Genomic DNA, 26175 nt, shown 5'->3' with positions numbered 1-26175 from the left:
ATGGTCTACTTCTGCTCCTATTGTCTATTGTCTATTGTCTATCCCAACAGCCTCACCATTCTCAGTATTCACCACCTGGGACTAGGGGCTTAAGTACCGTGACTGCAACCACGGGTCAGAAGCTAGCTATCCTGTGGTGAGTGACTCACTTCCCAACACCCCAAAACCTCTCCACCACCTACAAGTCACAAGTTAGGAGTGATGGAACAATCTCTGCATGCCTGGTTGAGTGCAGCACCAACAACTCTCAAGGAGCTCGACACATCCAGGACATGACAGCCCACGTGACTGGCGCCCCATCCATCACCCTGAACACTCCGTCCCTCCACCACTGACACAAAATGAAGGCAATGTGAACCTTCTACAAAATGCTCTGCAGTAACTCACCCATGCTGCTCCGACAACACCTCCCAAGCCTGCAGACTCGCCCACCCAGAAGAACATGGGCAGCAAGCGTAGGGGAACACCACCACCTGCAGGTTTCCCTCCAAGTCACCCGGACTTGGAAATACATCACCGTTCCTTCATCGTCTGCGGATCTAAATCCTGGAGCTCCCTCCTCTGACCGAGAGACTTCACCAGAAAGACCACAGTGGTTCAAGGAAGCAGCTCACCCCTACTTTCTCAAGGGCAGTTAAAGATGGGTAATAAATGCTGACCTTACCAGCAACACTTAAACAATCAATGTCTATAGAAAACATCCAACCAATTAACATACACAAAATGCTGGAGGAACTCAGCAGGTCAAGCAGCATCTATGGAGCGAAATAAAGAATCCTGATGAAGGATTTCGACACAAAACGTCAACTGTTTATTTCCCTCCATGGATGCTGCCTGACCTGCTGAGTTCCTCCAGCATTTTGTGTGTGTTGCTCCAGATTCCAGCATCTGCAGAATCTCTTGTGTATTTCATTGTCTTTAGAAGGAAGAGCACAGTGTATTCTCGGTTTGGATGTTCCTCACGCAAAGCCACAACTGTGCAAAGCAAAAATTGGGTCCACGCATCACAAGTTTTACTTGTGCAGAAGGCAGTAGGTTCAGGGTGTGGGCAATCCCTTTCCTGGTGAAGCCAAAAGCTTGCAGGTCACAGTAAATACCCTCATATCCAGCAACATCAGATGGAGATGCAGGGGAAAGGGCGATCAACACAGACAGAAACAAGAACAGAACAATTTTGTGTTTGCATGAAATTATTTTCCAGCATCAAAACCACTCATGGTTCTTTTGTTGTTAAGAATTTTAATAACCGTTTTTAAAAATGTGTTGCCAATTTGGAGAAGTTTATTGGCAAAAGGCATTTTATTGCCTTGTTGGCAGTGGGAATAATCAATTGTCCTCTTCTGTGTTGGACCTGATGAGTTACACATGCTATTGACCACAAAGGTTTACTTCTAATGAGCTGGTTTCCCAGCGATAAATGTCAATACAGATGCCAAGCCAGCATTGGATGGCCATTTCCTGGTTCCAAACTCAGCATCCAGGACCCACACAGTAGCCAATTTATTGATCTCTTGCTCACCTGTCACATTGTCAAGTTACCTGCCTCAAACAAGAGCAAAACAGCCTAATGAGCAAATCAGCCAATTTACATCATTCTCAACTTGCTTATCCACTGTCTTTTCCTGTATAAGACAGGCACCATGCAAATTCAAGATGTATCCATCACACAATATGTCACTCCCAAACTGCATAAAATGGGCTGTTAATTTGCTTCATTGACCCCCAATGAGTTTGCAATTTGATCCTTATTAAAGCTGCATCATTGCTGAACGATGTGAACCCTCCCCCTGAAAAATTTTCAATCCTGAAAGTGGGTTAGTTTTCAGGGGTGGGGGTGGGGGTAGGAACTTGGATCACCAGGTCAGCATGATAGTTCTAAGGTGTCTTGCCAAACCTACCTAAAACTCGTAAAGGTTATGTAACTTTGGCCGATTCTCTGACTTCAAGGATGCTTTGTTAATTTGACTTTTTATACAATATTAATGGTATGCTTTTATTCTCACTGTGTCTTACTGCTCAGAAGTATAGATTCCTGCTAACAAAACACAGCAAATTATTATTTTTGATCTGCAGTGTGTTAAAAGCAAAAGATTAAAGCACACTGCACTGTGTTTTAAAACTTTTTTAAAATATGTCGTTTGAAGTAATGGCTCAGTTGATGGTTAATATTTGGGCACAGGTGACACATAAATCGGGTTCAAATTTTTCAGTTATGTTCAAATTGGGGTTCTTTGTTTATCGCAGTAGAGCTACAAAATAGGTTCATTTCAGTTGTTCAAAAACTTTTTGGCGAATACTTTTGATAATACAGGCCATCCCTGGGTCAAAGTCAAAGTCGAGTCAAAGTGGAGTTTATTGTCACATGTACAAGTCCATGTGTGCACGGGTGCAATGAAAAACTTACCTGCAGCAGCATCACAGGCACATAGCATCAGATAAGCAGCATTCACAAGAAAAACATAGACATAAATTATACACAATTTTTACAAGAAAGAACATAATTAGAACAAAAAAAAATTGTCCATTTTAGTGCAAAGTGATTAAAGTGGTCATAGTGCTGCTAAAACTGTAGTGGTTAGGATTTTGTCAGTTGGTTCAAGAACTGAATGGGTAATGAAAGGGTTCTGACTTTACAGATGTCCATAAGTCAATTTTGTCGGTAAGTGAGGAAAATACATGAAATTCACTCGATGTGGTCACCATCCCTCCACAGAATTGTAATGAATGGCATCAAAAGCACATTAGGCTGATAAGAAAGATCAATTACTAAAAGTGGAGAGGAAACCAGTTCTGCTGTTTATAGGAAAGAACGTATCAACACATGCCCGAGTTTTGAATGTAATAATATTATGGGTGCTTGTCCATATGTAGGGGTGTCTGTAAGTTGGGTGTTCTTAACCAGGGATGGCCTGTAGTGACTTAATGAGAACAAATAAGACCTGTTGCCTTTGTTCTTACTGGTTAGTTTTCCTCAACCCCGCTCTCGGCGTTGCCCAGACACCACACCGACTGTTCCATTACACATCCAGAAAATGATGTGATCGGACAGTAGCTGCATTTTCAAAGCTGCATTCTTAAACCAAAATGCATTGTTGACATTGTAATATATCTTGCTGAAAGAATTTTATTGGCTTAAAAAAAATGAAAAAAAAACTTTTCTAAGCAGTGGGTGTAAAAACGAGAAAACAAAATTCAAGCCCTGCGAAAATATTTCCACGCAGATGTCCTTAAAATTTGCAGTGTACACCTGAGCTGTAATGTCCTTGCCATCTCCTGTTGGCAGCTGATTTCTCCGCAAATCTGTACCTACTCTGGAAAATAAGATTCACTTCAGACAACAGAATTAACAAGCCAAGTGCTAACCATTAACCTGAGCCTTACCAAATACTGATAAAGCATTGTGCTGATTTCTTGGTGTACCTTATCTGTTGGAGTGCTTAGAATTCTTTCTGCCACCTCAACATGTACAAAGTATAACAAAGGAATTTTTAAAACAAGTAATAAATTATATTTATAAGCAACTTGAAATGTGGTATCTGTGTGTGTGTGTGTGTGTGTGTGTGTGACGTTTCTAACATGAGGTGCAGAAGGTTCTTTACCAGTCCAGACTCATTTCATATAATTGGGAGAAATTGAAACCTTGCGGAAAGATTGAGAAACTATACATTAAATACTTCCAACATTTATCTCTTTATGATTCCACAAAGGGCAAAAAAATTATCTTAAGGCGTTTTAATGTAAGGGAAGGACCTTTCTCTTGGAGCAGTGGAGGATGAGGGGAGACCTGATGGAAGTTTATAAAATTATGAGAGGCGTAGACAGGGTAGACAGTCAGAATCTTTATCCCAGGGTAGAAATGTCAAGTACTAGAGAACATGCATTAAGTTGAGAGGGGAAAAGTTTAAAGGAGATGTGCGGGGCAAGTTTACACAGAGAGTGGTAGGTGACCAGAATGGGCTGTTGGGGTTAGTGGGTGGAAGCAGATAGTGGCATTTGAGAGGCTGTTAAATAGACACATGAATTTGCAGGGAGTGGAGGGAGATGGATCATGTAGAGGCAGAAGAGATTTATTTTAATTCGGCATTATGTTTGGTGCAGATATCATGGGCTGAAGGGCCTGTTCCTGTGCTGTACTGTTCTATGTTCTATGGAAGGAGCAGCTAATATGCATAGTGAGATTCTTCAAAGGCCAATAAGGTAAATGAGTTGTTCCAAAGTGTCGAAACTTGGAAATTGAACAAGGGGAATCCCTTGTTCTTCTTTGAATAGGACCTATCTCTGGGCAACCTTAGGGAGTAAATAGGGACTTAGTTTAAAATTTCATCACAAGGAGCCAAAGGGGAGTTGAGAGGCTTGTGAGAGAGTTGCAGAGCTAGAGAGGAAAATCGGAATCTGACTGATGGGATAGCTACTCTAGGAAGCATTGATTAGCTGATGGGTTGAACGGCCTTTCTTTACGCCTTGGTGGTCCTCCAACATTGCAGGAATCCCTCAGAATCTCAGCCTAGAATTTGTACTCAATTCTCCAAAGTGGCATTTGAACCCTTTCCAACACACATCTGCTATCATTGAACCAAGACCTTTTCAACAGTTTTATGAGTTCATGGTCCATTGACAAGGAGAAACTGAATTCATTGTGCCAGTAGTTAGTCCCAGCATGAAGCTGTCTTGCTTCAGATGAATGCAAATTAGAGCATCCTCCGCTAATCTGGATTCTTGCCTCACTGGCAGTCTCAAGGGAACTTATTTTCATTTTGTGACATACCTGCTTTCCCAACAGCCATTCCGGTTTTATCCTTGTCTGTACTAGATGAGTCTGAAACCTTCCTGCTTTGAAATAGAATTGCTTAACACTATTTCTTTCAGCGTTATACGACCCCAATTGATTTTACTTGGGGTTGGTCACTTGCACAATTTTTTCCGAGTGAGATTGTACTGTCGACCAGAAACTGAACTGGAGTAGCCATGTACACAATGTGGCTACAAGAGCAGATCGGAGGCTAGGAATCCTGCAGTGATTAAGTCACCTCCTAACTCCCAAAACTTGTCCACCACCTACAAGGCTCAAGTCAGGAGCGTGACAGAACACGCTTGGACGAGTGCAGCTTCAACAACACTCTAGAAGCTCGACATACAGGATTCCTGGCCTCTGATCTCCATTTGGTAGGCACCCCATCCACAACCAGTCACTCACTCCACCACCGACACACAGTAGCAGCAGTTTGTTCCATCTACAGGATGCACTGCAGCAACTTACCAAGACTCCTTCTAAACCCATTACCAGTTAGAAGTACGAGACCAGCAAAAAACATAGGGAAGACCACCACCTGGAATGTTGCCCTCCAAGCCACACACCGTCCTGACTTGGAAATATATCGTCGTTTCTTCACTGTCGTTGGGTCAAAATCCTGGAACTCCCTCCCCAACACCATGGAGACATAAGACAGTGCAGATGCTGGAATCTGGAGCAACACACAATCTGCTGGAGGAACTCAGTGGGTCGAGCAGCATCTGTAGGGGGGGGAAGGAATTGTCGATGTTTCGGGTCGAAACCCCGCACCAGGACCGAGAGCGGCACGGCGACCTGGGTTCAATTCCGGCCACTGTCTGTGAGGAGTTTGTACATTTTCCCCGCATCTGCGTGGGTTTCCTCCGGGTGCTCCGGTTTCCTCCCACATTCCAAAAGACGTACGGGTTAGGAAGTTGTGGGCATGCTATGTTGGCGCCGGAAGCATGGCGACACTTGCGGGCTGCCCCCAGAACATTCTATGCAAAAGGTGCATTTGACTGTGTGTTTCGATGTACATGTGCCTAATAAAGATATCTTATCATATCTTGTCATCTCAGGATTACTCCCTGTGCCATGTGCCAGTGAGGATAGGAACAGGAGGATAAGGCAAAAGAATATGTGGCTGAAGAGCTGGTGCAGGTGGGAAGGCTTCAGTTACTTGGACCATTGGGATCTCTTCTAGGGCAGAGGTGACCTGTACAAGAAGGACAGTTGCATGTGAACTGGAGGGGGACCAATTTCCTTGCAGGGTAGTTTGCAAGTGCCACTTGGAAGGGGGGGTGGGACCCAAAACAGTGGTGCAACGGATGAGAAAGCTGCAAATAATGAGGTTAAAGCAAGTCCAGTATGCAGGACAGGCCAGGGGCGGAGCAGCGAACGTCGAACTTCTGATAGGCCAAAGTGCATTTAACTTAATGCAAGAAGCCTCACGGGTAAGGCAGTTGAACTCAGAGCATGGATCAGCGAATGGAATTGTAATATTATAGTGTTTACGGGGACGTGGTCAAGGAATGGACATGACTGGCTTCTTAATGTCATGAGGTGCCAATGCTTCTGGCATGACAGAGGTGGAGGTAAGTGAGCAGGGGCAGTTACACTATTGATTAGGGAGAATATCACATAAGTACTTTCTGAGAGGATCTCCCGGTGAGGCCATATGGGTAGAACTTAGAAATAAAAATGGGGTAATTACTTTGATATGATTGTACTATAGGCCTCCCAATAGTCGGTGAGAATTAGAGGAGCAAATATGTAGGGAAATCACAGATAGGTGTAGGAATAACAGAGCTGCAATAGCAGCTAATTTTAAGTTCTCTAATATTGACTGGTACTGCCTTAGTGTTAAGGGTCTATTTGGGGCAGAATCTATGAAATGTGTCTATTTGTGATGTGACAGAGCACATTGATGAAGGTAGAGCAGTGGATGTGGTGTACATGGATTTTAGTAAGGTGTTTGATAAGGTTCCTCATGGAAGGCTCATTCAGAAAGTCAGGAGGCATGGGATCCAGGGAAACCTGGCTGTGTGGATTCAGAATTGGCTCGCCCATAGAAGACAGAGGGTGGTGGTAAATGGAGTGTATTCCGCCTGGAGGTCGGTGACCAGTGGTGTTCCGCAGGGATCTGTTCTGGGACCCCTGCTCTTTGTCATTTTTATAAATGACTTGGATGAGGATGTGGAAGAGTGGGTTAGTAAGTTTGTTGATAACACAAAGGTTGGTGGTGTTGTGGATAGTGTAGAAAGTTGCTGTAAATTACAACAGGACACTGATAGGATGCAGACCTGGGCTGAGAAGTGGCAGATGGAGTTCAACCCAGAAAAGTGTGAAGTGATACACTTTGGAAGATCGAATTTGAAGGCAGAATACAGGGTTAATGGCAGGACTCTTAGCAGTGTGGAGAAACAGAGGGATCTTGGGATTCATGTCTATAGATCCCTCAAGGTTGCCATGCAGGTCAATAGGGTTGTTCATAAGGTGTATGGTGTATTGGCCTTCATTAATCGGGGTGTTGAGTTCAAGAGCCATGAGGTAATGTTGTAGATGTATAAAACTCTGGTTAGACCACACTTGGAGTATTGTGTTCAGTTTTGGTTGCCTCATTATAGAAAGGATGTGGAAGCTTTAGAGAGGGTGCAGAGGAGATTTACCAGGATGCTGCCTGGATTGGAGAGCATGTCTTATGAGGATAGGTTGAGTGATCTAGGGCTTTTCTCTTTGGAGCGAAGGAGGGATGAGCGGTGACTTGATAGAGGTGTACAAGATGATGAGGCATAGATCAAATGGACAGTCAGAGACTTTTTCCCAAGGTGAAAATGGCTAACATGAAGGGACATAATTTTAAGGTGATAGGAGGAAGGTATAAGGGGGATGTCAGATGTAAGTTTTTTACACAGAGAGTGGTGGGTTCGTGGAACGCACTGCCAGCAGAGGTGGTGGAGGCAGATACATTAGGGACATTTAAGAGATAGACACATGAATGACGGAAAAATGGAGGGCTATGTGGGAGGGAAGGGTTAGATAGATCTTAGAGCAGGATAAAATGTCGGCACAACATTGTGGGCCGAAGGGCCTGTACTGTGTTGTAATATTCTATGTTCTATTACTGATGGCCTTCCAAAATAAAGGCACCACATTTGCTCTCTCCCAGTCTTTGGCTACCTCACATGTGATGAACAAATCTTGAACAAATCTCTACCCCCAACAATGTCCTCCCTTGCCACCTAGGAGACACCAGGGATTCATTCACCTTTCTGCCTTTCCAGACCTCCAACACCTCCTGCTCCAGGATCACTTTTCCCGCCAATGAACTCGCGAGCTTCACGTCCTTCTCCGTGGTAAATACAGACGAGATGTATACATTTAAGACCTCACCCATTCCTTGTGGCTCCACACAAAGATCACCACATTGACCCTTAAGGAGACTGATTCTCTCCCTTGGTACCCTTTTAGTATACTTTATTTTATCTGCTAGGGACATCTCATGGCCCCTTTCGCCCTCCTACTTTCCTTCTTCAGTGCACTCCTACATCCCTCATACTCCTCAAGGAACTTACTTGATTCCATCTGCCAATTCTTGACACAGGTCTCCTTTCTCTTGGCCGGACTCTCAATATCACTTGCCAACCAAGATTCCCTAATCTTGTCAGCCTTTCCCTTCACTCTAACAGGAACGTGTTGGCCCTGTACTCTTCCTACCTTACTTTTAAAAGCTTTGATAAGATGAACTCTTGACCTCACAATCTACCTCATTATGACCTTGCACCTTGTTGTCTACCTACACTGCACTTTCTCTGTAGCTGAAGCATGGTGACTCTTTGCAAGCTGCTCTCTGCAGATCTAACATCCCCCCTATATCTTCCTCCAACCACCTTAAAATTATGGCCCCTCCTGCGAGCCATTTTCGCCCTGGGAAAGTCCTCTGACTGTCCACTTGATCTATGCCTCTTATCATCTTGTACATCTCTATCAAGTCACCTCTCATCCTCCTTCTCTCCAAAGAGAAAAACCCCAGCTCACTCAACCTACTCTCATAAGACATGATCTCCAATCCAGGCAGCATCCTGGTAAATCTCCTCTGCACCCTTTCTAAAGCTTCCCAGGGAACTCAGGGAACTACAAGCCAGTGAGCCTTACACCAGTGGTGGGAGAGGTATTGGGATTCTGAAAGACGGGATTTATTTGCACTTGGAAAGGTCAGGACTAATTAGGCTTTGTGCATGGGAAATCATGTGGAGGTCAAGGTCATGGTAACTCTAAGCCTCTGATACTTGGATCTCTCAGATGGCATGGATAATTACTGCCATATTTCTCAGTTTGTTGGTCACCACAGAATTGTGCCGGACTCCTGGTCTCTATACTTACAGAGGAAATTACTTTTGATTTCAGTGGGGAGAAAGTGGCACTTTGGGATCCGTTGAATAACTCACAGTCACGGAAGGCGGTGACTTTCTGGAGGGTTGTGAAAGCTGGATCACTGGAGATATTTAAAGAGGCGGTAGATTAGAAAGGGAATTGAGGGCCAAAGGGAATGGCGCAGAAGAGACCATGATCAGATCAGCCAAGATCATACTGAATGGTGGGCCAGGCTTGAGGGGCTGAGTGGCCATCTCCTGCTCCTGTTCTCTTTTGTTCCTGCATTCTTGAGCTCTGCTCTGCAACTTACTGCACTTTCACTTCCAGTTGGGTCACACTTGCTCTTTCTTTGTGCCTTGTTCATTTACCTTTTATTGCACCTTTCTCCCCAAATGTAGATCAGATCTTTATTAGTCAAATGTACATCGAAACACACAGTCAAATGCATCTTTTGCGTAGAATGTTCTGGGGGGCAGCCCGCAAGTGTCGCCACGCTTCTGGCGCCAACACAGCACGCCCACAACTTCCTAACCCGTACGTCTTTGGAATGTGGGAGGAAACCGGAGCACCCGGAGGAAACCCACGCAGACACGGGGAGAACATACAAACTCCTTACAGACAGTGGCCAGAATTGAACCCGGGTTGCTGGTGCTGTAATAGCGTTACGCTAACCACTACACTACCGTGCCTGCCAAATGCAATGAATTCTTTTGCATAATTACAGGCAGAACATAATGCACAGTGTAAAGACATCACCAAAAGTGCCCGTTATCCCACAGTAGCACATGCACACAGTGGGATATCTGAAAGCACTCACCCTTCATGGGAAACACATTTGCTTCAGATTACAGAGACACAAGAAGTTCTGCAGATGCTGGAATCTGGAGCAATACACAAAAAGTGCTGGAGGAACTCAGCAGGTCAGGCAGCATCCTTGGAGGGAAATAAACAGTCGATGTTTCAGGTCGAGACCCTTCATCAGGACTGGAAAGGAAGAGGGCAGAAGCCAGAATAAGAAGGTGGGGGGAGGGGAAGGAGCACACGCAGGCAGGGGAGAGGTGAGTCCAGGTGAGAGGGGGAAGGTAGTGGGTGGGGGAGGGGGAGAAGATGTAATAAGCTGAGAGGTGACAGGTAGAAGAGGCAAAGGGCTGAAGGAGGAGGAATCTGGTAGGAGAGGGCAGTGGACCATGGAGTAAGGGATGGAGGAGGAGAGAGGAGATGGGCAGGTCATCAAGGGGGGGGAAGCGAGCCACGGAATAAGGGAAGACAAAGGAGTGTGGAGGGCGGAGAATAGAGGGGGTGGGGTTACCGGAAGTTAGAGAAATCAATGTTGTGGCCATCAGGTTGCTTACAGCAAAGAAACAGATCATCTGGCCAGTTTAGTCAGTATTTCTGCTCTCCCCCACTCCTCTTCTATTAGCTTAACCATTTGTTCCTGAATTCCCTCATGTACAGGACATTGTGTTGCAGTTGTACAAGTCATCGGTGAGGCCGCACTTGGAGTACTGTGTACAGTTTTGTTCAGCCTATTATAGAAAATACGAGGTTAAACAGGAAAGAGTGCAGAAAAGGTTTATGAGGCTGTTGCCGGGACTAGTGGGCCTGAGCTGTAGGGAGAGGTTGGCCAGGCTAGGCTTTTATTTCTTGGAACATATGAGAATGGGGGGGGGGGGGTGAAATAAGATTTCTTTATTAGTCACATGTACATCGAAACACACAGTGAAATGCATCTTTTGTGTAGAGTGTTCTGGGGGCAGCCCGCAAGTGTCGCCACACTTCCGGCACCAACAGAGCGTGCCCACAACGTCCTAACCCGTACATCTTTGGAATGTGGGAGGAAACCGGAGCACCCGGAGGAAACCAATGCAGACACGGGGAATACGTACAAACTCCTTACAGACAGTGGCCGGAATTGAACCTGGGTCGCTGGCGCTGTAAAGCGTTACGCTAACTGCTACACTACTGTGGGGGGTTGGCATGGACTGGTTGGGCCGAAGGGCCTGTTTCTGTGCTGTATTGCTCTATGACTATGTTCCATGAAAACCTGAAAAATAGGAGCTCTTTGGCCCTTCAAGACTTCTCCACCATTCATCAGGATTATCACTGATCTCCCTCAATGACACTTACCTGCATGATCCCCATAAGCCTAGATTCCCCTGCTATCTGGGAATCTATTGGTCTCTGTTTTGAATGAACTCAGTAATTGAGTTCACTCATAATCAAACATGCATTATTCATAATCATACTCCTAATATGATTAACTCATAATCAAAGACCCCACCCACCTGAGTCATTCTCTCTTCTCCCCTCTCCCATCAGGCAGAAGATACAGGAGCCTGAGGGCACATACCTCCAGGCTGAAGGACAGCTTCTATCCCACAGTGATAAGACTATTGAATGGCATCAACCTTATACAATGAGATGGACTCTTGATCTCACAATCTACCTTGCACCTTATTGTCTACCTGCAATGCACCTCCCTGTAGTTGTGACAATTTACTTTGTATTCTGTTATTGTTTTTACCCTGTACTACCTCAGTGCACTGTGTAATGAATTGATCTATGCGAACAGTATGCAAGACAAGTTTTTCACTGTACCTCGGTACGAGTAACAATAATAAACCAATACCAATACCAATAACTGAGCCTCCACAGTCCTCCAATTAAGCAGCAAACTAATCCTGAAGTGTGGGAGCAAGTTAAACATACCCATCAGTAAGATCTGAGTTATAGCAGGTGCTGAGAAGCACTGACGTTAACAATTCGTATCAGTCTGCATCTGACAAAAAGATGTAATCATTGAAGCCTGCTTAGCAGGTAGGATTATCTCATGTCATTACCTGTGGTGTGGCAGATAACTAAAGTAAAATAGAGAAAGAAAGCCACACACACACCTGAGAGTTGGAAGTGTGGCTGTCTGAATTTGTTTATTAGGGAAATGGTAAACACAATACATATTTATAGCATATACAACTAATATTCTGTCTTCTAATCCCTCTGATTTACAACTATGTACAGTTTAAATAAGGCACTGTTTCCCAGTGAGCTGTCGCCTTCTGTTTATCATATTTCATCTGTACAGATGTAAAAAAAAACAATGGTTTGCTTCCAGTTATACAATCGAGAGAGTTTCATTAGTAGCTTAACAAAATACAATGTTCTCTGCAAGGTTCTGGTGTTCCAACATTGTTGTCAGTTTCAGCTTTCCTGATGTAGAGATTGGAGCCAACCACACTCTCGGTGCTGAGGGGAACTTAGATCCCTCATGCCATCATTTTTCCAAGTTCACTTTGGCTCACAAAGCAGCAAACAGCGTTTCTTCAATCCTGTCTAAGACCTGGCAGGACTGAGAAGGGGCAGGGTTTTGGGGGGCAGGGGGAAGGTGGGAGAGCGGAGTGTGGGATGAGAGAGACTGACAAGGTACACACAACTGAAATTGCTCGCTGCCAAACGCTAAGACAGACTCAACACGGCACAGAACAATTCCCTTTAACTCCAATCTGACAGACCTAAACACTGCAGTTTTAAATAAAAAGGATGAGGATAAAGGAGAGATAAAATTAAATCCAGAATTTGTATTCCTTGAAGATGGGAGCACAATCTACTCAGACACCAATGTGCTCTTAAAGGGTTTATACATTTTTAAAAATAAAATAATTCACAACCTTGAATTACTGCATGTTGCACCTAATCTTCTTTCCAGCTGTGCTTCTGATTGTCCAACACAAGCTCTGGTTCATGGTCCTTGTTTTAACATTCGGGTTTGCACGAGAATTCAATGGCTTGGAGTTTGCTGTCGTTACACCGAATGCACACATGCACATCTGAACAAGAAAACCCAGAAGCTGATGTCAGGTCCATTCCGGCTTCTCTGGAGGAAGCACTGTTTCTCACAGCAATGTGATCTTCAGTTATTTATGAACTATTGTCCTTGTAAGGTAATCTGGATGCATTTATTAAGAGTGAAATTTCAGTAGCATACTGAGCCATAATTGATGTTTAATAACCTGTCTGACCCTAACTTATATGTGTAGATTATAATTCCCTCAGATAAATCTATCAAAATACAATGGACCTTAAAATAAGAAAAAAAATTCAAAGAGTCTGCTCATGATATTTCTGTTTGTACCGAACTCCTGTGTAAATTCTGCTCTGTATTTTGTGCTTTTTATTTAGTAAGGTTTTAAAAATGGTCATTTACAATCAGTGCTTTTTTGTCAGAGGATTCATCAATGTGATTGGCTGCCCGGCCAGCATGATGACAACACTGGGTGCCAGGAATCTCACCAAACTGAGACTTGACAGAAAGTGATATGGTGAGGATCATTAGATCTTTCAGCAGGGCTTTCTTCAAGGTGAGAGATAAGTGGCGTCACCACACCATTAGGCACCGTATCCAGGCCATCATTGTCCAGACTGGGTTATTTTCCTCTCTCTCCCTATTTTAGTGACAGATGCATCTCTTATTGGTCAAAGACACAATTCCAACTTCAAAGCATTTGTAACTAAGCTGAGCAGCAACAATAAAAGGTGCAGAAGCTTTGATCAATCACGGACCACAGTTGCATGGTGCAAAGCTATGTCGTTGATTGGATGCTAAAATTATGTTGCACCTTTCGGATGCACGTTCCCTTCAGTGATACCACCCTGACTCACGTTGGAACTGATGTTAAGGTGGGGTCTCAACTGTATCTTTTCACTGCAACTGGTGGGTGCCATGGGATGGGTGCTGGGACCTCAGCCGTTCACAATCTGTATCAATGATTTGGATGCGGTGACCCAAGTGGAATGAGAGCGAGGGACAGAATTTACTTCTGTTTCTGATAGAAGTTTATAAAATTATGAGAAACATAGGTAGGGTAGAAATGCCCAATAACTAGAGGGCATAGCTTTAAGGTGAGGGGGGTAAGTTTAAAGGAGATTTGTGAGGCAAGTTTTTTACACAGTGGTAGATGCCTGCAACGCACTGCCAGGGAAGCAGATACAATTGCAGCATTCAAGAGGCATAGACACATGAGTAAGCAGGGAATGCGGGGAATATAGACCACGTACAGGCAGATGGGATTAGTTTAAATTGGCATCATGGTCAGCACATATATGGTGGGTCGAAGGGACTGGTCCTGTGCTGTACTGTTCTATGTTCTTAACCCTTGACCCGGAGAAGCAATGAATGCTACCAACTCTCTCTCCCCCACCCCACTGATCCCTACTCACACACCCTCCTGCCTTGGAAATGTATTGCCATTCTATTGTTGGGTGTAGATCCTGGAACTCCCTGCTCAACAGCACTGTGGGAGCACCTTCAATCGAAAGACTGGTCTGACTTTAATGTGGTTCAGTAACAGTTAACATGAGTAATGCCCCTGCTCTTCTTCAGTGGAACACTGTGTGATCGTTTACACCCACCTCAGAAAGAGATGGGCCTTCATTTACTGACTCATGGAAAAGATAACATCTCCCGTGTCCTGCACTCTGAAAGTGTTACATTGGAGTATTGGGCTAAAGTTGCCTTGAGGGGAGACTGCAACACACAAACTTGTCCCACAGAACTGTACCCGCTGAGTCACAGTTGGGCAGTTCTGCCCCAGGTGAGGGTATCAATGGACGCAGACAGAGTTGATGTAACTTTGGAATAACTTTATCTCTCTTCCAATGGTCCTACAATAATTATAGGCAACTTCACCATACACTTCTTCACTGATGGTGCTGAGAGCTGAAAGCTTACGAAAAGCAAAGGCGATAGATATGTTAGTTTAGTGTGGGACAATGGTGTGGGTAAGGTTACTGAGTGTGGGGGGCAGCTCTTATACAATGATTGATTATGAGAATCAAGAGAATACTTGAGCTGTATTATCAACTAATCCAACCCTGTCAAACATCTGAGTGACCTATGAGAAAGAAAGGCGCATACTGTCTGTAATGATGCAACGTCAATCAACCATTTCCTTTCGAGTCTAACTAGTCACGTCATAAAAGATGGTTTCGAGCTGCTGCGGAGTAAGTTAATGAAGAGCAGCCCAGCAATGTAAATCTCTGTGGGTTTCTTCCAAGCTGTACCTTTCTTGTAGCATCCATTGTCTTCAGCTCCTATCAAAGGTGTCCATCTCCAACTGCTTGTTAGTTATAAAAAGCTAAAAGCTCAGCGCCACTTGGCTGGTACCCAACCCTTCATCCAAAACATTCATTCCCTACATCACCGGTGCACTGTGGCGACAGTGTGTGTTGATCAAAATGCACTGTAGTTGCAAGCCTTGGCTACTCCGACAGCACCTCCCAAAACCACGAGCTCCATTACCAAAAAGGACAAGAGCAGCAGGCACATGGGAACACCAACCCCCTCAGATTCCTCTCCAAGCCGCTCCGCGTTTGTGACCTGGGAAAACTTTGCAACTCCTTCACAGTCGCTGGGTCCAAATCCTGGAACTCCCTGTCCAACAGCACTGTGGAAGCACCTTCAGCACACGGACTGCAGCGGCTCAGGGAGACGACTCTCCACCACCTCCTCAAGACCAACTGGGGAGGGGCAATAAGCTCTGTCATTGCCTGCAGCAGCTAAATCCCATGACCAGATGAAAACAAAACACTTCAGTTCGAAGCTGACAGCAGCAGGGTCCACTGGAGCTCCTGAGCAGATTCTCTGTCATCCAACCAACTTGGGTTAAGGTAGCAGATCTTGGCGCAGGTAGGTTTTCCAGCGTCTGACCCTCAGTTCTCAAAAGCTCTGAGTAAGTTAAACAGAGAAGTGTCTTTGTGTGGATGTGCTTGGAGTTAACAAGGGTGAGCAATCCACTCAGCTTATGCACAATCCAGAACAGACTCAAGTTGCCATCTGAGTCTTGCAAGGCTTAATACTTTAAAAAAAAATGACATGAGCAGCTTTCACAGAAAGCAAAGCATGCAACCTCTATTGCATTGATCTTTGAATACTTCTTACACTAGATGCAAGCATAAACAAAACCCCCGTGGATGCTCCTGCAACCGTTCCCGGTAATAGTGGACAGTGCAGTCCTCCCTTGTGCACTCAACAGTGGCGCGATCGAGACAACCAGAAGGAAGGTAGTTTGGAAAGGGTCGAGAACTCGCACCTCCCCCAGCTGACGCGGGTCAGATGCTGCACGAGGGTCCTCTAGAACTGAGCGGAGTTCTGGGGAGACATCAGAGCTTTATGTCTTGGGACTCGGACATTTTGGCCAAGGTCTTCTTCACTCGTAGGGCCGTTAGCCGGGAGGCTGGGTTGTGGGCCCAGCATTCAGTCATAACTTTCCCCATTTGTCTCAAACACTGTGGAAGTGAACAGAGAGACATCAGTGGTGCCCAGTTACAGAGGAACTAGCCACATCAAACTATAGTCACTCCCAATTGCCCGCAACACTGCTCAATATTTTAGTCATCGAGTGATATAGCATGGAAATGGAGCCTTTGGTGCCACACATCAAGCACCTGTGTTTACACTCTAATATGTCATTCTCCACGTTCCCATCAATTCCCCTCCACCACCCCCCCCCCCCACCCACTCCACCAAGATTCTACCCCTCATCTACACACTAGGGGCAATTTACAGCGGCCAACTAACCTACCAACCTGCACGTCTTTGGGACGTGGGAGGGAACTGGAGCACCCGGAGGAACCCCACATAGTCACGGGGAGAACCAGACTCCACAGAGACGGCACCGGTGGCCAGGATTGAACCCGGGTCTCTGGCACTGTGAGGCAATGGCTCTACCCTGCCGCATCACTGTGCTGCCTGCATACCTACTCTTCCAACAGTCAGTGAATGAAATCCTTGCCTCTCCCAGCAGGCTCCAGCTGCCAATCAACCCCTCCTCACCTGTTCCACCTATCACCTGCCAGCCCCTGCCTCACCCCTCCCCATCACCCCTTTATACTGGCTATCTCCCCTACACACTCTCAGTCCTGATGCAGGGTCTCAACTCGAAATGTTGCCTATCCTCCTGCCTCCACAGACGCTGCTGTGACCCACTGAGTTCCTCCAGCAGCTTGTTTCCAGCATCTGTAGTCTCTTGTGAATGAAACCCTTGTGCTCAAGCCTGTCTCGTTGCTCTGTGTTTGAAGGCTCCCCCAGCAGCACTCTTCCAGTTCTGCACCACACGCAAGCTCAAACGTAATTGTCCCACCAATGTTGACTGTGCTTTCCGACACCAATTCCTAAGCTCTGGAACTCCCTCCCTAAAACATCTCTGTCTCCTTTTCACTCTTGACTTACTCCTTGAAACGTGTCAGCTTGAGCAAACTCTAGATCACCTGTCCCGACTTATCGATGTGTCCCTGTGCGGCACATTGGTGGATGGGTTCAACAATCCAAAAGAATGGCCACAGAGCCATAGAGATATGAATTAGGGACAGAAGGAGGCCACTCAGCCCCTCGAGCCTGTTCCACCACTCAGTAAGATCATGGCTGACCTGATGGCGACCTCGATTCAGCATTCCAAGCTGCACATGTAACCTTTCACCCCTTGCTTATCAAGAATCCCTCTGCCTTAATATTAATTCAATGCCCTGGCTTCCACTGCCTCTTCAGAAAGAGAGGTCCAAAGAATCATGACCATCTGAGAGAAATAATTTCACCTCAACTCTGTCTTCAATGGACGACGCCTAATTTTTAAACAGTGACCTTAAAAAGTCCATCAGAAGGATGAGTGAAATGGGAAACGTGCTTCAAATCCATCTGTATGGAAGGGTGCTGAGAGTTTGGACAAAAATGGGGTTTAGGAACAGAAGGGTGGGGTTTGGAGATGTAATTTCAAGACAAAGGTTGCGATATTCCCCATTGGTCAGTTAGTATAAGTAGGTTGTGGGGGCAGAAAGCGGCTGGGGAGGTTGCAGAGAAGGTAGAACAGGGTCATGGAGTGAATTCAAGGTTGACTGGAAGAGTGCAGTGGGCAAAGGAGATGGGACACTGTTGAAGGAGTTAACTGAACTTAAAAAGGGGGTAGAAAGTAGGTGAATAGCCAAAAGTGCACTGGAATGATTAATTCCAGAGGTGTCAAGTGCAGAGTGAAGGCAGTTGCAGATCAACTGAGATATGGGAATAAAATTATGGTGGTAGATTTTGGTGGTAGACACATATGCCTTGAGGTCAGAAACTTAGCTGGTGTTGGGGATGGGGAGGAAGGGGCGGTGACATCAGCCAGAGGTCAGCCAGAGTTCTCTTTCCTGTGACGTTGTAGGGTTGGGAATATGGAGTCATGAAAAAGACTGAAAAAATGAGTTGGATGGGTCAAAATTTAACAAGAGTCTGTCACATCCCATCCAGAATGGATTGAAGTCTGATGTCACTAAGGGAATGGAGGAGTCTGGAGCAGTACAGTGGGGTTACCCTAGCCCTACATCAGTACGAGGAGTGTTGAAGTTGGATCCTTGGGCTGTGTGTGAGATATGGGTATGAAGATGAGATGGGAAACCATTGGTGGAGAGACGGGAACAAAAGTGAAGCTGAATATCAGAGTTGCAGACCCCTGTGAGGCCAGGCAAGCAACAGCCATCCCAATCCCACTACAAGTAATGCTGCCCGTAACTTGGGTTAGGGACACGAAGATGGCTCGTGACTCGGGTCAGGAAATTATGGATGAGCTGTGACTCTGAGAAACATGTCAATGAGGACTTACCTCAGGATGACATGTGAATGGCAAGGGGGTTTGTCAAGGCAGCCTTTAGCAGTATTCAGGTTTCAAAGGATCACTGGGAATTTTCAAATGGGAGAGTGGCACTGCTTGAGGAGAGGAAACCATTCACAGTATCAGCATAAAAACAGAATTTGGCTTGGTTTGGATTATTCCCATATATTCATCAAATGAGGGTCATGGTGTAGAATTAAAATTGATTTCACACTTGGCTCAAATGGCAACTTTTCCATTTACAATGTGGTGGCATTCAAAGTTAAAGGAAGAAAATGACACATGAATGATAGGGAGAGGGGGCTATGTGGGAGGGAAGGGTTAGATTTTAGAGCAGGATAAAATGTCGGCACAACATTGTGGGCCGAAGGGCCTGTACTGTGCTGTAATGTTCTATGTTCTATGTGCCAAAATAATGAGGTTGATTAACCCTGAGATTCACTGCACCATGACTTGTGTTGAAATTGGTATGCATCAATGAAAAAGATCTTTGAAGTATTTGCCCATCACCCAGATACTCCTCCCATTGACTCCCCTCCCGACCTCCTTCCCCTTATTTCATGGTCCACTGTCCTCTCCTATCAGATTCCCTCTTCTTCAGCCCTTTGTCACTTCCACCCATCACCTCCCAGCTTCTTACATCACTCCCACTCACCCCCCTCCCTCACCTGCCTATCACCCACCCCCGTCATCTGGATCCACCCATCACCTGCCAGCTCTTGCTCCACCCCTTCCCCCCACCCTTTTTACACTGGCTATCTCCCCTCTTTCTTTCCAGTCGAGATGAATGGTCGCAACCCGAGATGTCGGCTGACCATTTCCCTCCACAGATGCTGTCCAGTGCCTTTGCACATTGCTCCAGATTTCCAGCAGCTGCGGTCTCTTTGTGTCTTCAGTTTGAAGTATTTTCATCAGTTGTTGGGCTTTGTCAACAATAGAAGGATGTCAGATGCCAGGGACATCCAATTTTATGGTCTCAAGTCAAGTACAATATTCGGCACCGAGCAATACTTTGGGTATTGCAGAGAATTCCAACAGAACCAGGTCAGACAGCCCCACAGATCTATGGTGGTGCCTACGTTCCACCTGAACTTCCTTCCAACTGCGTATTTAATGCTCATCACAATTCTTCTATTCTTTTCTCCCTTTTGAGGTTATCTTGTTTCTCCTTAGTCATATTTCTGGCATTCACATTCTGTGTGAGTGGCTTCAACACACATCACTCCCTGGGTAAAAACGTTTCTTCTGAATTTCTTATCGAATTTATTGGTGACTATCTTTACTTATGGCCTCTATTTCTGGACTTGCCCTCTATTTCTGGACATTTTCTTTACCGTCACACCATGAAAACCTTCTGTTATCTTAAAAGTCTATGCGGACACTTTCACTTTCTTAGAGAACGGATACCCTCCATGTTTGATCTTTCCTGACTGATATAACAGCTCCCTAATCAATCATTGAGACACGAGAGACTGCAGATGCTGTGAATCTGGAGCAACACACAAAAAGTGCTGGAGGAACTCAGCAGGTCAGGCAGCATCTATGGAGGAAATGAACAGTCGACGTTTCGGGCTGAGACCCTTCATCAGGACTGGAAAGGAAAAGGGCAGAAGTCAGAATAAGAAGGTGGGGGTAGAGGGAAGAGCACACGCAGGCAGGGGATAGGTGAGTTCAGGTGAGAGGTGAGTCCAGGTGAGGGGGGGAAGATAGGTAGGTGGGGGAGGGGGGAGAGTGGGAATGATGTGAGAAGCTGGGAGGTGACAGGTGGAAGGGTGCACAGCAAATCATTTTTGCATCTTCTCAAGCAACCCTCTAACTTTATATAGAGACTAAAATATGGATTATGGTCTCACCAAGGTTCCATACAGGTCTAACCTAGTGTCATATCCTCTCAAATCTCTCATGCAAGTAATGAACTCTACAGTGATATTTCTGTTATTTTCTAATGGGCATTTTAACCTGCATAGTATTCTGTGTATCTGCCTCTCCCTTGTCCAAAGGATGGACAATTCCCCTCCCATTGCTGGCAAAACTGCCATTTTTTTGTGTTGTATTCTTGCTCCATTTTACCAAAGCAACTGAGAATCCAGTCTTGCTTGGATTCAAATTTAACCTGCAGGAGTAGCCTGAGCATTCCTGTGGGCATTTAAGATAATGAATTGGTCTGGGAGGGTGAGTTGTATAGGAGATGTTCCTATATAAGCAAGCCCAGAACTATGGGCCATAATACCATGAGATATTGGAGCAGAATTAGGCCATTTGACCCATAGAGTCTGCTCTGCCATTCAATCATGGCAGATCTTTTTTCTCAACCTCATTCACCTGCCTTCTCCCTGTAACCCTTAGCCCCCTTACCAATCAAGAACCTCTCAATCTCTGCCTTCAATGCACCCAATGACTTGGCCTCCACAGCCCTCTGTGGCAATGAATTCCACAGATTCACCACTCTCTGGCTGAAGAAATCCCTCCTCATCTCTGTTTTAAAGGGACGTCCCCCTTTAAACCTGTGCCCTCAGATTCTAGACTCTCCTACTGATGGAAACAACCTCTCCACGTCCACTCTATCCAGGCCTTTCAGTATTCGGTGAGTTTCAGTGAGATTCTCCCTCATCCTTCTGAACTGCATCGAGTACAGGCCCAGAGATATCAAATTCTCCTCAAACCTGGAACCAAAGCTGCAAATCTTGGCATCTGTCCCCAAGAGTTAATTGGATAATTTGCCTAACCAAGCCGTTATGTATTTGGTAGGTTTCATAAAGTCTCAATCTACATTGTTGTGACCTTGCACCTTATTGTCTACCTGCACTGCATTTTCTCTATACCGTAACACTTTATTCTGCAATCTGTTATGATTTTTACTTTGTACTACCTCAATGCACTGTTGTAATGAATTGATCTGTATGGACAGTAATGCAAGACAAGTTTTTCACTGTACCTCGGTACGTGACAATATTAAACCAATTTACTAATTTTAGTCAGTAATAAATCCTAGTATGGCTACATCATGGTCTGGTAGGGCAATTCAAATGCATAGGAATGTAAGAAGCTGCAGAAAGTAGTGGACAGGCACATCCCTCCCCACCATCAGTACTATCTACAGGAGGCGCTGCCTCAAGAAGGCAACATCCATCATCAAAGATCCCCACCATCCGGGCCATGCCATCTTCTCGCAGCTCCCATCGGGCAGGAGGTACAGAAGCCTGAAGTCCCACAGCACCAGCTTCAAGAACAGCTACTTCCCTTCAACCATTCGGTTCTTGAACCAACCAGCACAACCCTAATCACTACAGTTTAGCAACACTATGACCACTTTGATCACTTTGGACTTCATTTTTTTATTTAACTGTGTTCTTTCTTGTAAAACACGTATAATTTATGTTTAGTTTATGTTTTTCTTGTGAATGCTGCTTATCCGATGCTATGTGCCTGTGATGCTGCTGCAAGTAAGGTTTTCATTGCACCTGTGCACACATGGACTTGTGTGTATTACAATAAACTCGACTTTGACTAGACACTGCTGTCCACCGAACCCTAGTCTTTAACAAGCTTTCCCCTCACCTCGTCACTAGTCCATCTATTGGGGAACGATGGTCTCAGCCTCTTGATGCACACAACTTCTCTCATGTCTTCGAAGGATGGATCACTGGGCACCAAGTCATGATACGGTAGTTGATATTCTTCAACAATGCCTGAGGACAGAAAACACACAGCCTTGGCAAACCATGGACACCAGATGCGTTCTGTTGAAATACAAGCCCTGAAACTCTATCCCTTCCCTCAGTACTTGATGCACGCAATGAGCCTTGGCAAGAGCAGCCTGTTCCCAAGGTCATTTATGCCAACCAACTGTTTAGAACAGGCTTTGGAACAGGTGGTTGCTCAGATTTTCCTCCTCCCCTACCTCTGCTGCGTCCTCTCAACAGCCTGACTGAGGTTCTCATCGTATTATTGGTGAGCACAGAAGGATCCCCAAGTGGCATAGAAGTGGGAGATGTTTCCACACAGTTTTATCTTGGGAAGGCAATCGATGTGAAACTTTGAATTCCCCAATTGCAGGTAACCTGCTCCCCCTCTGCCCCTTTTCTCTCTCCTCCTGATCTACCCAGTTCTTCCCACAACTACCCCAGCCCCCATCACCCTGCTTCTTTCCCCTCCTCCACCCAGTCCATCTGCCCCTCACCCACACACCCCTCCCACTGGCTCCCGTCCCCCCAATGTCCCCATCTGCCCTCCCCACTTCCCTTATTTGGTTCCATGCTCCGCCTTCCTTCCTCGTCAGATTTCGTCATCTGCGGCCCTTTGTCACCTCCACCTATCACCTCCCAGTCACTATTTCCCCTCTCCCTTCCTCCCTCTATCACCCGCTCACCTGGATCCACCTATCGCTTGCCAGCTCTTGCTCCACCCCTCCCCTTCATCTCTGGTGATCTCCCCCCTGCTCTTTTAGTCCAGATGAAGGGTCCTGACTTGAAACGTCAACTGTCTGTTTCCTCCACAGATGCTGCCTGACCCACTGAGTTCCTCCAGCATCTTGTTTGTTGCTGGATGTGAAAGATAAATCTATCTATGGTCAGCGCAGACAGTATTGAGAGCAGCAAAGCCAGATCAATTTGCAATTTGGGAACAAGCCATTGGAGCACTGATCTTAAAAATATCCGTCAGTTACTGAAATGGCCAATGTTTGTCAGTCCTGGAGCAGAATGTTGCCTATTCAGGGACCCAGGTCCAGTGTATATAATTTCATTTGAATGAAAATTGGCTTGGGACATTTCTGCGCTGAGAATTAGTCAGTGGCAACCTGCTTATTGGCTCCTACATGACCAGCATTAGTGTAATAAAAACATTTAAAAGACATTTGGATATGTACATGGATAGGAAAGGTTTAGAGGGATATGGGCCAAACACGGACAAATGGGTCTGGATTAGGAGAGCACCTTAGCCGGACTGGACAGGTTGGGCTGAAGGGCCTGTTTCTGTGCTGTATTACTCTATGACTCTCTGAGCTGTAAGAGGTAGCCCCATAGTCAGCATTCTCTGAAGATCAAGACTCTGTTCGACTCTTCCTCTCTCAATCCACTTGCAAGGTAAGATTCCGTTCCCCACGACCGTAAGACATAGGAGCAGAATTAGGCCATTTGGCCCATCGAGCCTACTCTGCCATTCAATCATAGCTGATTTATTTTTCCCTCTCAACCCCATTCTCCTGCCTTCTCCCCATAACCTTTGACACCCTTACTAATCAAGAACCTATCAACCTCCGCTTTAAATACACCCACTGACTTGGCCTCCACAGCCGTCTGTGGCAATGAATTCCACAGATTCACCACCCCCTAACTAAAGAAATTCTTCCTCATCTCTGTTCTAAAGGGACATCCTTCTATTCTGAGGCTGTGCCCTCTGGTCCTAGACTCCCCCACTGATGGAAACATCCTCTCCACGTCCACTCTATCCAGGCCTTTCAATGCACATGCATCCATTCAGTGAAACAACTCTTAATCACGTAGAGTAGTTTATGTGAACGGCTGTCCCAGCTTGGCAAAAGAAAAATAACAGAATGAATAGGGGATGAACAATGCCCTCGGACAAACGTTAAAACTGGGGGTGGTAGGGAGGGGGAGAGAGAATCCTTCATCTCAAGGACCTGAATTAGCACTTGCTGCAGTGCAACTTACAGGGTTATAGATGGGGAGCTGGGAAGTGTGATCAGCCCAAATCGTTCCTTTTCTCAACCGGCACCCACACAGTGGGACAAATGGTTCCCTTCTAGGCGGTAAATGTTTATAATTCTTTGCTAAAATGAGCAATTACATTAATGAACTACTTGCTCCATTTTAATTTATCTCAAGGTCCAAATCTGTTTTCTCAGTCACATGAATACACTGCATTCAGAAATGGTGAATGGGGTGACTTGTCCATCGACCCTTCCCAGTGTACATCAACGATAGGCACGTGAATATAGTCCTCCTCTGTTCGTACATCCTTATCATCCACCCACCTTTCCTTCTTCCAGCTCCAACTCCCAACATTGCTTTGATTTCAAAATTCCCTGTTCCTGAATCCCTCAGTATCTTCACTTCCTTGGTCTCCAAGGCCTTTGATCTTCCCAGTATCCATCGCTCCACCACTGGCAGCTGTCTGGCCCCTGAATCTGGGATTCCCTCTTCGTCTCCCTACCACCTTCAAGACCCTCTTCAAAGAAGGTCGTGGTCACCTGGCCTATTGCTTCTTTATAAGCAACACATGAAACGTTGGGGGGAACTCAGCGGGTCGGGCAGCATCTATGGAGGGAAATGGACAGTCGACGTTTCGGGTTGAAACCCTTCACCTGGACTGAAAATTGGAGGGGAGATAGCCAGGATAAGTAAGTGGAGGGAAGGGGTGGAGCAAGAGCTGGCAGGTGATAGGTGGATCCAGGTGAGGGCAGAGATGGGCAGGTGAGGGAGGGGGAGAGTGGGAATAGTGAGGCTGGGAGTTGATAGGTGATGAAATAGAGGGGGGGAAGTGGGGAAGGCAGAGGGGAGTGGTGGGGCAGGGGAACTAATGGGAGGAGGAGGGTGATGGGCAGATGAAAAGGGTGGAGAAGGAGCAAGAAATAGGGTGGTGGGGGCCAGGTAGATCAGGAGGAGAGAGAAAAGGGACAGAGGGGGAGCAGTTACCAGAAGCTGGAGAATTCAGTGTTCATGCCGCCAGGTGTAGGCTGCTCAGGCGGGATATGAGGGGCTGTTCATCTTTATAAGGTTTGGTGCCAGATTTGGTTTGCTGTAAAGTGCTTGGCAATGATTTTCCGTATTAAAGGTAGAAGTTATTGTTGGCTGGCAAACGGCTCCACATGTGTACCCTGCAGATACCACGCACATACGGCCGGGACAACCTTACCTACAGACACGCAACGTCGCGCTATCTCCCACAGGATCAGTCCAAAACTGTACATGTCTGCCATGATGTAGGATTGGAAATGATTGCGGTTAAGACTTTCGTCCAGCACCTCTGGAGCCATGTATCGCTTGGTGCCGACCCTGGTGTTGAGGGGTATGTCTACCTCATTAGTGTCACTGCAGAGTAAGTGGGAGAGAATTAAGATACCTTACTTTCCATTGCTGACCAGTTTCAGTGTTGTCAATCAGAAGCTGGATAATTACATGGGAGAGAAAGAAATAGATGCATAAATCAATTGGCAATGATGGATAACTACTCAATGCATTAGGTGCTTAGGATTTGGAATTCCTGGCCTATGGTAATGAAATATCAGAGGAAAAAACAAAAGGGAATTGTATAACCATCACAGATAGGACCACTCCAATTCAGTTTTATCGAGAACTTGACAGACTTGTGCCAAATTGTACTTCCATCAAGGACAGGCAGAGTCTAGCCATCTTTCTCTGACATTTTCCAGCCATC

At 45.7% G+C, this 26175-nt stretch overlaps 2 protein-coding genes across 7 annotated transcripts in view; one reads left to right on the top strand and one right to left on the bottom strand.

Annotated features, from left to right (window-relative positions):
- Positions 1-3521, top strand: part of LOC127579658 (netrin receptor UNC5C-like) — a 401675-nt gene extending 398154 nt beyond the window's left edge. The window contains exon 18 of the transcript XR_007957712.1: positions 51-3521. The gene's annotated coding sequence lies outside the window, so the exon portion shown is untranslated. The remainder of the gene's footprint in view (positions 1-50) is intronic.
- Positions 3522-12045: 8524 nt separating this feature from the next.
- The window catches only part of bmpr1ba (bone morphogenetic protein receptor, type IBa), a 506418-nt gene continuing 492288 nt past the window's right edge, over positions 12046-26175 (bottom strand). For 5 of the 6 annotated variants that reach the window (XM_052035147.1, XM_052035134.1, XM_052035148.1 and 2 more), the window contains 3 exons: positions 25654-25829; positions 22336-22466; positions 12073-16423 (listed from right to left, as the gene is read on the bottom strand). In XM_052035147.1, coding sequence (XP_051891107.1) covers positions 16298-16423; positions 22336-22466; positions 25654-25829 — 433 coding nt within the window. In that variant the 3' untranslated portion in view covers positions 12073-16297. Of the gene's footprint in view, positions 16424-22335; positions 22467-25653; positions 25830-26175 lie in introns of all 6 variants that reach the window. The other variant, XM_052035149.1, reaches the window with a different exon arrangement.

Source organism: Pristis pectinata, chromosome 2 (assembly GCF_009764475.1).
Source record: "Pristis pectinata isolate sPriPec2 chromosome 2, sPriPec2.1.pri, whole genome shotgun sequence".
Classification (NCBI taxonomy): domain Eukaryota; kingdom Metazoa; phylum Chordata; class Chondrichthyes; order Rhinopristiformes; family Pristidae; genus Pristis; species Pristis pectinata.
This window is presented reverse-complemented; position numbering and strand designations above follow the sequence as displayed.